General features: G+C 40.0%; 1 protein-coding gene across 3 annotated transcripts in view; it reads left to right on the top strand.

The window, feature by feature from the left end:
- The first annotated feature begins 5,008 nt into the window (after positions 1–5,008).
- LOC126291833 (uncharacterized) overlaps positions 5,009–15,322 on the top strand; it is a 272,033-nt gene continuing 261,719 nt past the window's right edge. The window contains exon 1 of one of the 3 annotated variants that reach the window (XM_049985544.1): positions 5,009–5,306. In XM_049985544.1, coding sequence (XP_049841501.1) covers positions 5,288–5,306 — 19 coding nt within the window. In that variant the 5' untranslated portion in view covers positions 5,009–5,287. The remainder of the gene's footprint in view (positions 5,307–15,322) is intronic. The other 2 variants (XM_049985545.1, XM_049985546.1) reach the window with 2 other exon arrangements.

Consider the following 15,322-nt stretch of genomic DNA (forward strand, 5'->3'; position numbering starts at 1 on the left):
CATAGAGCCTAGCTGTGTTATCTGCAGTTCATAGATTGTGGAATCTCGTGGTCCAATATCAGTCAGTGTATCCTGTTGCTTAGCTGGTCTCCTCTTTCTTCTAAAGGTAACTTCAGTCCGTTATTCTGCGTTTACATTTGTTTCCGTTTATTGATGCTGTGTCATGTCTAGTGTTGCAGGTGTTTCATTTTCTTTCGTGTGAAACACATTTTCCGCTTCCTTCTTCGTGGAGTTGGGTCCTTGCTACGGTTTGACACATTTGGTCTTGTACTCGCTATTTCTTCCTTTTTCAAAATCTTCACACTGTTTGTGAAATCTTCCATCATCTTTTGCGCTAACTTATCCTGTGAATTCTGCCACTAAGATGGTGGCGTGGTCAAAGGGCTGGTTCTCGTAGTTACAAGTAAACCCGCTAGGTGTCGGTATGTAACGGTTGTCGCTCTCGGTTTATTGCATTACGTCAAAAGATGGCACCACGTGTCCATCAAATCTGCGGTCCACTCCCTCGGTCTGTGAACTTACGAGTTACTTACCTCTTACCGGGATCGTGTTGTCTTTAGTTTTAGCGTTTTCCATGCTCACATTCAATTTTATTACAATGAAAAATTTTCTCAAGGTACTAACCGACTTTAAGATGAATGAGGCTTGGTAAAAATTCCTGAAGGATGGAAGGTAGCAAAAATTCTTTGGCATATACAAGAAAGGAGAAAAAAAGATCATTCAAATTACAGGGATATATCCATTTTAAATGGTGCTTATGAAATCTGTTCCTCTATCATTAAAAAAAGCTCCAGTCAAAAGCAGAAATAGTTTTACGACCAAAGCAACGAGATTTTGTAAGGGTGGGTCTTGCCTGGATACAACATTTGTTTTGAAAAACCTAACAGAAAAGATAAGGATACAAGCTGAAGTAATGAATTAAAATTTGTTGCAACACTGGGACTTAAACCCGTGCCTCCCGGTTACTGTGCGCTAGGAAAGAGAAGAGTTCAACGAGGCACTATTTTTCTTCTTCCTAGAGTATGAGAAGGCCTGCTGTAAGGTAGGCAGGAAGAAATTAAGGAAAGTACTCATTTACGGTAATGTTCCCTAAGTTTGTTGAATGCCGTTAAATAACTATACGATAACACTAAAAATGATATATACGAAGAGTTATTCATTTTTAACAAGGGTCTAAAACAGGGTGTGATCTCTCACCATTCATTATCCATATATACTCGTATATCGAGAAAGTTCTAGAAGAATGGAATTCTAAAAATCCTACGAAATTAAACCTAGAAAAGGCAACTTTCTTAATACTGTTTTATTTTCAGACGAGCAAATTCTCTTAGCAGACAGTGAAAGCGCTTCACAAGAAAAGTGTTTAAATGCAATAACGTTTTACACGCTTATCAGATGGCTAAATCTGGTAATAAAACGAAAGTGATTTTTGACAATCGAAGGGAAACATATAACAAGAGCAAAAATATTGACAACAACAAAATAATATGACAGGTAAATTATTTTAAATAACTCGGCACAGATACATCAACATAAAAAACACAGAAATATATTGTTATAAATGGTTGTAAAACTGTGAGGAAAGAGGTAGGACTAAGACAAATAATTAACGTGGTGGCTAAGCCTGCTCTTATGTACTGGTCATGCAAACTGAAAACAGAGAAGCAAACGAACAAAAAATTGGAGCAGCTGTGATGAGGTTTCTGAGGTTATAGGGGGCGGTCAATCTGCAGATGGACACAACAGTTTTGTTAAATTCCTTTAGCTTCGGAAATAGGGTATCACCCACTCCTTGAAATGGAAGAAGAAGGAAACGAAGAAAGTATTGTAAATGGCATTATTACGCAGAATTTACATCCCTAAATCCAAACATTCTGAAAAATTATAGGGGAGTTAATCAGGTAATCGATTACTTTGTTTCCGAATATTCTGAAGGCCAGAAGCACACTGGTATAGATAGTCCACGCAAAGCTCACCTCCACCTGAGAGTTGGTTTTTAGGCTGCAACTGCCAATAACGCAGAAAGAATTCAATATGCAGCAGCAAATACGTTTATTTGTCAGACGTGTAGCAAAGCGTGTTTTAAACCTAACCCAAAATCATTTCTCCTGGACAACTCCTATTCCATGGGCAATATAACTGACACGAAAAACTGTAGTAGTGCACGGGATTACACCGGGAATCGATGTTAGAAGTCTGACTTTAACCATTACTTTAATTTTAATCTCATTTTGTTCATGGTCGTTCGCTGTGTTTCTCCCTTGCGGACGTTTCACGACACCCGTTGAAGTCCATAACTAATACATTCAGTCAGTTTTACTTATTAAACAGAGCAACAATCCGCTAACCGAACACACTTTTTTTTAATCCCATTTAAACTGAAGAAACTGCAAAAAGGTGGAAATTTAAGGAGATGGGACCTGGATAAACTGACTAAACCAGAGGTTGTACAGAGTTTCAGGGAGAGCATAACGGAACAATTGACAGGAATGGGGGAAAGAAATAGAGTAGAAGAGGAAAGGGTAGCTTTGAGGGAAGAAGTAGTGAAGGCAGCAGAGGATCAAGTAGGTAAAAAGACGAGGGCTAGTAGAAATCTTTGGGTAACAGAAGAAATATTGAATTTAATTGATGAAAGGAGAAAATATAAAAATGCAGTAAATGAAGCAGGTAAAAAGGAATACAAACGTCTCAAAAATGAGATCGACAGGAAGTGCTAAATGGCTAAGCAGGGATGGCTAGAGGACAAATGTAAGGATGTAGAGGCTTATCTCACTAGGGGTAAAATAGATACTGCATACAAGAAAATTAAAGAGACCTTTGGAGGAAAGAGAACCACTTGCATGAACATCAAGAGCTCAGATGGAAACCCAGATCTAAGCAAAGAAGGGAAAGCAGAAAGGTGGAATGAATATATAGAGGGTCTATACAAGGGCGATCTACTTGAGGACAGTATTATGGAAATGGAAGAGGATGTAGATGAACATGAAATGGGAGATACGATACTGCGTGAAGAGTTTGATAGAGCACTGAAAGACCTGAGTCGAAACAAGGCCCCCGGAGTAGACAACATTCCATTGGAACTACTGACGGCCTTGGGACAGCCAGTCCTGACAAAACTCTACCATCTGGTGAGCAAGATGTATGAAACAGGCGAAATATCCTCAGGCTTCAAGAAGAATATAATAATTCCAATCCCAAAGAAAGCAGGTGTGAAAATTACAGAACCATCAGTTTAATAAGCCACAGCTGCAAAATACTAACACTAATTCTTTACAGACGAATGGAAAAACTAGTAGAAGCCGACCTCGTGGAAGATCAGTTTGGATTCCGTAGAAATACTGGAACACGTGAGGCAATACTGACTTTACGACTTATCTTAGAAGAAAGATTAAGGAAAGGCAATCCTACGTTTCTAGCATTTGTAGACTTAGAGAAAGTTTTTGACAATGTTGACTGGAATACTCTCTTTCAAATTATAAAGGTGGAAGGGGTAAAATACAGGGAGCGAAAGGCTATTTACAATTTGTAGAGAAACCAGATGGCAGTTATAAGAGCCGAGGGGCATGAAAGGGGGGCAGTGATTAGGAAGCGAGTGAGACAGTGTTGTAGCCTATCCCCGATGTTATTCAGTCTGTATATTGAGCAAGCAGTGAAGGAAACAAAAGAAAAATTTGGAGTAGGTATTAAAATCCATGGAGAAGAAATAAAAACCTTGAGGTTCGCCGATGACATTGTAATTCTGTCAGAGACAGCAAAGGACTTGGAAGAGCAGTTGAACGGAATGGACAGTGTCTTGAAAGGAGGATATAAGATGAACATCAACAAAAGCAAAACGAGGATAATGGAATGTAGTCGAATTAATTCGGGTGATGCAGGGGGAATTAGATTAGGAAATGAGACACTTAAAGTAGTAAAGGAGTTTTGCTATTTGGAGAGCAAAATAACTGATGATGGTCGAAGTAGAGAGGATATAAAATGTAGAATGGCAATGGCAAGGAAAGCGTTTCTGAATAAGAGAAATTTGTTAACATCGAGTATTGATTTAAATGCCAGGAAGTCGTTTCTGAAAGTATTTGTATGGAGTGTAGCCATGTATGGAAGTGAAACATGGACGATAAATAATTTGGACTAGAAGAGAATAGAAGCTTTCGAAATGTGGTGCTACAGAAGAATGCTGAAGATTAGATGTGTAGATCACATAACTAATGAGGAAGTATTGAAGAGGATTGGGGAGAAAAGAAGTTTGTGGCACAACTTGACCAGAAGAAGGGAGCGGTTGGTAGGACATGTTCTGAGGCATCAAGGGATCACCAATTTAGTATTGGAGGGCAGCGTGGAGGGTAATAATCGTAGAGGGAGACCAAGAGATGAATACACTAAGCAGATTCAGAAGGATGTAGGCTGCTGTAGGTACTGGGAGATGAAGGAGCTTGCACAGGATAGAGTAGCATGGAGAGCTGCGTCAAACCAGTCTCAGGACTGAAGACCACAACAACAATAACAATCGCATTTTGTTTGCTTGTGTGCGTTGTACCTGCTCGGGGCGGACGTCGTAAGTCATCCGTTGAAGTTCGCTATTGATCGATTAACTCAGTTTTTTTATTGCAGAGGGCATCTAACCCTTTGGCCGAATACACTGAGCTATCGTGCCGGCTACACTGGGCTGTCACGCCGGCTTTAAGCCGGCTTCTTAACAGCGTTAACACTGCGTGCCTCAAAATGGTATGATGTGAGGGTTCTGTTTACTTTCCGTGTGAAGAATAAAACGTCGCCTAAAAGTTGCTTGTTGTAAAGCACAACACTACAAAGTGATCCACCTAGGAAAAATGTTGAAACATACAGATCTCTACACAAACACTACGTGCAGAAATACTGTATACGATATCATTTCAAGAAATCCGTCCTGGAAATGGTACCATTTCTAATGAAATTAATGAATCGTTAGTATGTGATATACACGTCCAAATCAGCATCTTGAATTTGTAAGATCTTTGATCGATGTTCATATATTACTGTAATTACTTTCAAAGGTTCGGTGGCACTCACTCGCAAGAACTGTAAAACTGAGCCTAATAGCGAGATTTTCTCTGTACCTAGATACGTCCCAGGATTGTTACAAATATCACGATCTGAATTACCCTGATTCTATCTGTAGGATAAAAAATTTTGGTGTAGTGTTAAGTAGTAACAAATTAGTCTCTGCTACATGGTGATTCGCGAGACAAAATGCGATCGATAAAAAAAGACGAAGGACGGAGATCACGCTATAATTTATACAGTGTCCATTATGTCGCAGCTCGGGGAAGGTAAGTTATAAATTGTTTATGTTTTGTCTCTACTTTTAACTCATTTCATTGCTTATAGTAATGAAAGTTAATTAATCGATTGTGATCGTGATTCATTGTAAAGTGATGTTTACCTAAACGGTAGAAGGCGGTTTACATTCATGAAGTTAGTAAAACTGTAATGTTCACAACATAATGGATTTATGCTAACACCAGAAGAAGATTAAAACATTATCATTGTGTGAATTTTAAATAATTTATACTGCGATAACATCTTTGAATAGTAGTATTTAATTCCGCTCCTTGTTGTCTAAATCTGTCATTCAACATGTGATGTCTGGGTCTAACAATGGTGCGAGTTGGAGAGCAAGTTAAAATTCTCGCGGAATTAGCAAATACTTTATTTAGTGTTCTTTCTCGCAAATGTACTTATACCATAATTCAGTATCTCATGTAATTTTGAAAATCCTTGAATCTTTCTTTTTGGCAGAAATGAGATTAACAGAACGTGTCATGCCTTTACGCTGTCAGCAGCCTCGGGCTGCAGAATTATCGCTGTACAAATTTCAGAGTAGAGTTTATTACATCTTTGAAAGTGCAATTTATAATCTCTCACCTCATTGTTTGAAATAAGCTTGCCAGGTAACATGCGGGGTCTGTGCATAACAATGACGTGATTGAAAAGAAACGGTATCTCACAGAACTAGAAAAACATCCGATCTATAGCAAATTTCGTGTCCTTTCTTGCAAACGCACTTATTCACAATTCTGTATTCCATCAGTTTTATGGGAGATTTGCTTCCCTTTTGCTTTTTGTTGAACATGTGGTTATCCTTGCAAATCTTTTATCGTCCTATTAAAAACGGCGTGGAATACCTTGATTCTAACGCCAGAAGTGGCTTACGAATTATGACTATACAACTTGGGTAGTATTTCATAATTTTTCAACGTGTTTTTGAAATATTAATGTTTAATTCCATTGTTCGTTGTGTGTATTTATTAAGCCAGATAACACGCGCCACGAGTCAGTGCCTAACAATGGTACAATTAACGACAACGTGAAAGTTTTTCGCGAAAATAGAATATATCTAATTTATCTCAAATTTCGAGTCTTCTGTAAATATACATATTTCATGATTTTGTATGCAATTAATATTTAGAAAAGATTGCTTTTTGTTATCTTTCCAAATCATCTGGTATCAAGTCACACAAAATCCTGCAATGCCTTGATGACTGTAACTATGTCCAGTTACGAAATTATGGCTACACAAATACGACACTCTTTACAATTTTTAACGTCTTTGAAAATAATAGTATTTCGCGATCAATTCCTCCAGGTAATGTGTGTGTCACATACCATGGCTTATCTCTGCATAACACGCAAAAGGCGCTCATGAGATTAGGATATATTTGATGTATCACATATTTCGTGCTTGTCTTGGAAATATACCTATGCTGTGAGTCTACATTCGGACCTTATTAGGAAGATCTTTATTTTTTTATGACATGAGTGAGATTTTCTTCTCAAATATTTTATCGTCTCGCCATATCCAGTATGTATTACGTTGATACAAACGTCAAGAGTAGGCTGCAAATTATCGATACACAGTTCTTAAAAATTGTAAACCTTCAAGATTTCCGATAATTCTGTAATTTACAAAAATGATTGCATATATACGAAACGATACATATCGAAAGTGCGATCGTAAATCGATCGCGCGATTCCTGTGGCGGGCGTTGTGATCAATTATTTGTGCCTACCTCCGCGAATTATTTGTGATTGTGAGTTGCTAGTGAAACCCAGACGATTTATGTAGTTAGTTAGTGGGATGTCTCGTGTTCTTGATGTTTCTTCGGCGGGTTCTCTCACATGGAAAAATCTAATTCCATGTTTATCCAGCGTAGAAAATTGTTTTTCTTTTTGTCGCGTATATATATAGGAGTACCAGACGAGGGAAGAAGTGACTGTGTAGAGTGTGGTGGTGCGAAGTGTGTAAAAGTTCGTAAGAACAGTTTCAAAGCTGAAACACTTTTACAATTTCATTGTGGACAGTGCGGGAAACGAACGAGTATCAGAAAGAATACGTGTTTCGACTCTTCCAAATTATCCATCCAGACCACCGTAATGGACTGTAACGTGACGTCAACACCGACGACGAGTACGGTAAAACGTCTCCTTTGGAACTGCAAGTATTTTTGTAACGCTTTTCTTTTGTCGTTGCTGTAAGGAGCATCGTAAGCATACTCATAACGTCCGCCTCTGAGTTGCATGATCGATTTACAATCGCACGTTCGATGTGCACTTCGATAGGCAACAGTTCTTGGAAATTACCGATTATTCTCCCAGAGAAAACAAGAAATCAGCGCTTAACAATGTCATGAACGAAAGCATCAAATACTGTTGAGTTGCCGATCTACATGTCTTGTCTGATCATTGACGGGATGTGCATGGCTTCTAACCCACGACGAAGTATCCACTATAGCGATATGTCATGTTTTTGGTCATACAATTCTTATTGCAACAAGTAATTTGACTGCGAGAAATTCGGACAAAAAAAACTAGCTTCCTAGTACAGAGCTCTGTTACAGGTTGATAAAAGGAACACATATCGGAATGAAAGCGAATGGAGTACCATAAAAAAAATCATACAGAGCTCTGTTACAGGTTGATAAAAGGAACACATATCGGAATGAAAGCGAATGGAGTACCCTAAAAAAATCTAACTGTGTCTTGGAAATGACAGATGACGACACAGTGCGAACTAAAATTCAAGGCGTCTATCAAAAAGAAACAGAAGTTATTATTGCTAAACAAGCCATTGCTGCATAGCTCAAGTTGTGACTGCTATACGCAATTACAAATACACGTATGAAATAGGAGAAAATCGAAGTGGCTGTCGCAAAAAACTAGCTGTTTATCGTAAAGGAAGCGAATCGAGTGGACTGAGTGCGATTTTTTTCACGTCGACGCACCTTAAAGTGTTGTTGTATTCTGCCTGTTTAGCGAATTGTTTTTTATATACTTTATTACGAAACAGAGACCTTCGCTTGGGTCTTCTTCGTCATCAGGTACCAACACAAAGCATTGCGCATGTCAATCAGAAAGCTGTTCTTATATAGCGATGTATTTTTGCTTAGCACGCACAAATGCTTTAATAAGGGGAACATGAATGAATACGTTTGTTATTTGTCTTAGTTGTCTGAACCACTCCTGTTCTTGGTTTACATAACTTATGGGTCAAGAGCAAGGTCCGATTTCACGCCTCCGCTTTGACCCCTAACGTTCCGTATGAAGGCATTAGTTTACATTAAGAAGGATGTAAGTGACCTGTTATTAATGTTATCTGTGCTAGTCTTGGTTGTATGTACGATGTTTGTAAACAGCAAAAGTAGCTTAAATTATAGATAGAGAAACAAGTAGCGTTTATTTTTTACATATATACTGGTTGTTAATATCTGAATTGGGCATGATTTCTGAGGGTAAGATTAGGAAGGGACTTTAGATCAGAAGTCAAATTGCTGCTAGTGAAACGATTAGTAATTAACAGTGTAGTTTCTTACAGTTACTTGGTTGTTTTTGCAATGTGGGGCTATCCAGGAAGGTGAATGGATTGGTTATATGTTCGTGAGTGAAATGAGTTGTAATGCTGTTCATAATACTGTTTTTACCAATAATCTGCTTTTTTGATGTGACGTCGTTGAGGCATTACTATATTATAACGAGTGATCTGTTGCCATGTTGTTACTGGGTGGCCACTCTCGTAGTGGAAGCGCTTTTTTGGTGATGTGGTTTGTAATAATGGTTTAGTTAAGTGAGTAGAGTCGTGAACATATATTTTGTTACTTAACTTTCTTTGTATTGATTGACTTCTTACTAGTGCAAATTAGACGTCCGCCTCCGTAGTGTAGCGGTAGCGTTAACGCCTACCACGTAGGGAAGGGGGGGGGGGGCGGGTTCGATTCCCGGCAGGGGACTGGATGTTGTGTGTCTTTCATCATCCCCGACTCGCAAGTCGCCGATGTGGCGTCACCTAAAAAGGACTTACAACAATTCATATGAGCACCACCAGTGATCGCTAGGGAGGCGTTGACAGATTTCGCTAGCCAGGCATTAAGCAGAAAGGAAGTAAATTGCAGTTCCTTCAGCGCTTCAAACTCAGTATGACATAGTTTCGCGCGCAGCACTATAGGGTTAAGGCTGGCAGGTTGGATGATTTGGGGGAGGGGACCACACAGCGAGGTCATCAGTCCCATCGCATTAGAGAAGGATGTGGAAAGAAGTCGACAGTGGCCTTTCTAAGGAACCATCCCGGCATTTGTCTGAAGCGATTTAGGGAAATCACGGCAAACCTAAATTAGGATGGCCGGACGCGGATGCGAGTCCAATATGCTAACCACTGCGCCACTTCACTCGATGAGGATTAAGGGATACTCGTTCAGTAAGATTAAAACAATGTTCCAACAACATCTTGGCAATATTTTCAACATTATTTTCAATAACGTCTTTAATAATGTTGTATAAAATTCCTACAGGGATAAATTTACGAAAACTTTTCGTGGTAATTACATCTATAAGTAGACCTGGGTTTATATTTGTTTCATTGTTGCTTACTGCTTGAAGTTGATTTGTACATGTTACTGGGGTAAAAGCGGTTTTTCACTGATTTATTCCCGCCACATTCTAGCATATACACTGTATAGGCAAAGTAATAACTTGGAGTGATGTTTTCCATTCACAAGCAGGGATGAACCTAAAATTAGACGTCCGCCTCCGTAGTGTAGCGGTAGCGTTAACGCCTACCACGTTGGGAAGGGGGGGGGGGCGCGGTTTCTATTCCCGGCAGGGGACTGGATGTTGTGTGTCTTTCATCATCCCCGACTCGCAAGTCGCCGATGTGGCGTCACCTAAAAAGGACTTACAACAATAATGCGGCCGAACTCCCCCGAAAGGGGTCTCCCGGCTAACAATGTCGTACGTTCATTTCATTTTCTAAAATTAAACTATATACCTTCTGAAGCTCGAAGAGTAATCTTCTACAAACAGCAAGATAAAACAACACGCACATGAGCATGTTACCCCAAATGCTAAAAAATTGGCACCCAAAATGTTTACATCGATTTTACACGTTCATATATTTTGACAGAGAAGGGCAGAGACTATCGTACAAAAAGCAAAAGAAGAGAGCACGTCTGAAAGGCATATTATAAATTCCTGGGTAATTAAAAGGACACACAATGAACTTCATATCATTTTTGAAGAAGTACAGCTGTGACTAGATATTTCAAAAAACTAATCAGTAACGTATTCTTATTCATCACGAAGTATACGAATGCGGGGGGCTTATAAGTTTGTACCTTTCATAGAAGTTGTTCAACGTTAGGCTCTAGCTTTCGTGTAACTAGTGCAAATATTTGATCCCTATCGATGAAAGGCTGTAAAAATGATGCCAATACGTACACTGCCTAATAGTATTTTTGGTTAATAAGAATAATGAGCTTAGATGAACTACGCAGTTCACAATCACAGTAAATATTCAAATAATTTCAACGTACATTGTGTTCCAATCTATAGTTCACAATGGGGTTTCATATTCGGGCGTAAGAATTTATAACAGATTGCAGACATCAGGCAGAAATTGAAACTTTCAGGTATTCGCAAACATTCAACATCTTATCGTGCGCCTGCAATTCATCAGAATATTTGCTCTTATGGATGTAAATTTCGCGTGATTGTCCCGTTTGCATTAAACATATAATGTTTACCAGTATACGGACAGCTGATAGCGTGTGTGAAGATTCATGTAAAGCTCAGCTTGACGTATAAGATAAAACAGCGGCGCCGGCCGGAGTGGCAGAGCGGTTCTAGGGGCTACAGTCTGGAACCGTGCGACCGCTATAGTCGCTGGTTCGAGTCCTGCCTCGGGCGTGGATGTGTGTGATGTCCTTAGGGTAATTAGGTTTAAGTAGTTGTAAGTTCTAGGGGACTGATGACCTCAGATGTTAAGTCCCATCGTCCTCAGAGCCATTTTAGCCATAAAACAGCGGCTGACTAGTGTAACAGGAGAAACAACAGTAATTTTTAAAAGTAGTTAATTTTTCTCCTAAATTGCATTAACATATACAGAGTAATTTAAAAATAACACTCCCAATTATCAGAGTGAGTAGATGAGCAGTAGTGACAATCTGTTGTTAGTATAAGCTACAGAAGCAGACTGCAGTGGCTGTATCACTTGACTCATTCCATATGCCTAAGTGATTTCCCTCGAGATGGGATTTACGGAACACCGCGAGTGAATTAATCTATGATTGAGAGTAATAGAGATTCAATTTTGTGTGTAAACGGGGTAGTTTTCGTAGCGGCATTCTTTCTCACGTATGTAGAAACGCCACCACGTTCTGTCGTAACGTAGATAGTTCCAACCGAAAATTATTTGCGACAGTAAACCATGGTTCTTTACAGATATACGCAATTTTAAGCTGTGAATGGAGATACAACTATAAAAAGCCACATACACGAGCGATGGATCACTGGCCATATGGCTGCAATCGCTCGCTCGCCTTGCCACAAAAGAGCGATTTGCCAAGCAATTTCAAGCAGCATTACGAATTCCACTGAGATGGGAAGTTCTAGTGTGGAAAATGAACTGCTATGTTTAGCAAAAATAGCAGATGTTCTGATCCACTTATCTCCAACCCTCGAAAAGAATAAAGTATATGGGAATTGTGATTTGTTAACTTGTTTGGAAACGCTTTTCTTAAGAGGTGTAGGTTATTTTTGAGAATATAAGTCTATTACATTTTTCACTGACGTTCAAATGGCACTGAGCACTATGGGACTTAACGTCTGGGGTCATCAGTCCCCTAGAACTTAGAACTACTTAAACCTAACTAACCTAAGGACACCACACACATCCATGCCCGAAGCAGGATTCGAACCTGCGACCGTAGCGGTCGCGCGGTTCCAGACTGTAGCGCCTAGAACCGCTCGGCCACAGCAGAAATCACATGGTGCAAGATCGGACTTCCCCTAACAACATCAGCCACGTGTCTGTGCCACAATTTCACGGCTTCACTGATGTCAGGTGGATTGTATGTACCCTTCCAATGAGCTAATACAATTCGTCTTTTGTTTGTCCTCAATTTAATTTTAATTCGTTAGTCTTATAGTTTAACTGCAAGTACTATGAAGGAACTGTAACTTTGCATACAGACTCCCAAGTCTCGTACTGATTTTGCATAGGTTAGCTACCAAATGTGCAGCGACTGTTGTCCGGTGTTGACTGCAATGTTGTCTGATTTGTCGCTGAGTATGCTTCTGCTGTCTGCCTTTTGTAGGGCTAACTGGACTATTTTTATTGCGATTTTTTCGAAAATGAATGTTGTGGTTGTTCGTCCATTGCCGGTGGGGGTGGGGGTTCCAATTCGGAAAAGAAAGCTGGGTCGGGTGGAAGGAGCTCGTAGAAGCTTAAAATACAGCTTTGTGTTACCTGCACACTGCGTAGTTACAGTACATGGCTGAGTTTGTTTTGTTCCCCCCCCCCCCCCCCCTCCCCCTCTCCACACACTTTCAAAATGCCAAGTTACAGTTCTCGAGTTACTTTGTTTTGCAGTCTCGATGTTGTTAACAGCAGCATTGCTGACTGCCAGAACTCTTGTCATAAGCTGTGTGAACGAGAGTTAGGTTGTATAAAATGACAAAGTAATTGAGTATATAACAGATTTGTCCTAAACATGTATATTAAAATGTACACGTAGCATTATGGTAATAAATTCTGTTTAGAAGTTACAAACGTTAATAATGAGTGTGAGTCATTCATTAAGGAACTCAAAATCATAAGCCCAGTGCACCCTGACTATTACTGAGAACTTTCCATATCTATACTTCTACAGTACGAGTTTCAAACGCCAGTCACTGAAATAACTGTGAGTGTTGGATGTTTTTTATTTGTATTGCTTCTTAATATAAATTACAACTCCGGCTACAGCTTCGTGTCTCAGAGTGGGTTCGCGGTCTGCGGGCAACTATACAAATTCTAATTAAAGTTCTTATTCAGCGAGGACGAAGCGAAACGGAACAAAACAACGCAACTACCGTTAATAAGTAGACCAACATGTCGCAACCTGGCCCTCACGCTGTCGCACGCCGCACGTGATTCGTCAGATTACAGGGGATGTCGAGCGATCAGCGATCGCTACGATTTGCAGTATACGATCTGTGGAAAGGTCCCATGACCAGGAGACGGATTACTGCCATACGTCGCCAGTCTGTGGAGCATCCAAGTGAAAGACGAAAATTTCAGACGGTAACATTTTACTTCTAAAATTTAAGAGGCAGCACAATATATCGCCGACTTTACTTGAATTATAAAGGGTGTTCATTGGCCCTGAAGACAGGATCAAAACAAGCTATGATTGATTACCATATTACACTCGACCCTCCCTCCCCACCCGCCGTGCGTGGGTGTCGGCGAGCAACTTTGAAATCTTCAATGGGGATCCCAGTTTTTTACTGCAATTATGACTCCAAGGTAAAGTCTACATACGTTTTATCTGAAGCATTTTCTTCCTTTCGCCTCCGATGGCGCTGTAATCGGAGGAATAGAACTGGTTGCACAAACATGATTTAGGACATGCTACTCAACGACTCTTGACTATACGGGGTGTTCAAAAAGTCTCTCCGCAGTGCCGTATGATAGTCGCGCGTGGCGTATGCCGCAGTGAATATACCGAAATGAAACTCACAAGTGAAATACAAGTTATTAATATATTGAATATTCATTTTTACTTACAAATTTTCACATTTAACGTTGAAAGTGTCCCCCCTGTTGTTGAATACACAATTCAATCCGTCTAATCATGTTTCCAAACACAAGCTGTAGCATTGCTTCTGTAACAGAAGCAGTGAAAGTGGATATTGCAGTTTTCAATTCATCGATGGATTTTCAAAGGGATCACCTAAAATATCAGCAAGCAGTGACATTGAAACGAGAGTCGTATGCGCGGTTGCACCATCTTGTTGAAAAAAAAAACCGTTCAGTATTTAGCTTAGCACAAGTTCTCCTATGAATGGGTACAGAATATCACTGCAGTATCGTTGTGCGTTTATTGTTTCGTTGAAAAATATGGGACCCACAGTCCGACGCCTCGAATTGCAATCCAAACTCCTATTTTCACAGAATGAAGTGGTTCCTCATGAATACACAATGGATTTGCAGTACTCCACATACGAGAATTTAGCGAGTTCATGTGCCCAGATCAACGGAACTACGCCTCATCAGTGAAAAACGTTTCATTAAGAAGATCCATTCCATTTTCAAAAAAATGGCTCTGACTATGGGACTTAACATCTATGGTCATCAGTCCCCTAGAACTTAGAACTACTTAAACCTACCTAACCTAAGGACATCACACAACACCCTTCCATTTTGTTGAACAAAAGTTTTGAACCATTGACAATACAGTGTGTAAGCTTTTAGATGGCAGACCTCTCCCTAGTCCTGAATCGGTAAGAGTCGGTAAACATCGGGAGGCTTCGGTAGGCACGCAGTTTCGACTGCTGCCAACATTACGTAGCTGACTGTGATATACAAGGTAGCCATTGTCATCTGCTTCGTTATTGTTTTGCGCTGTACTGTTCTGCGTGTTTTTATTGTGCAGTTGTGCTAAACATTATCAAAATGAGTGAAGAGGCAGTTGCTGGCGTATCTCGGGAGTCGCCAACAGCTCCTAGCGATAGGTCTTCGGTTAGAAGGAAACCAGTATTACGTAGCCGATGCTCGCAAAATTATATTGCGTGTGATTGAATGCTGCGAAAGGGAAAGGGGGCAGACCAGAAAAAATTGCTTCACCCCATTTACAAATCTTCAGTGAGAGCTGCTACATCTGGGTATTTTCCCGCGGTGGCATCACATTGTTTATGACGTCATATCTCCTCAAGAATGTGTCTTATTTCTTTTTTCGGCTAGGAACCTTCGTGGGCGTAAGGAGAGCAAATCACCAAAATTTCATCGGAATCGGATGAATGGTTTGGGAATGCA

This window comes from Schistocerca gregaria, chromosome 9 (assembly GCF_023897955.1).
Source record: "Schistocerca gregaria isolate iqSchGreg1 chromosome 9, iqSchGreg1.2, whole genome shotgun sequence".
Classification (NCBI taxonomy): Eukaryota; Metazoa; Arthropoda; class Insecta; order Orthoptera; family Acrididae; genus Schistocerca; species Schistocerca gregaria.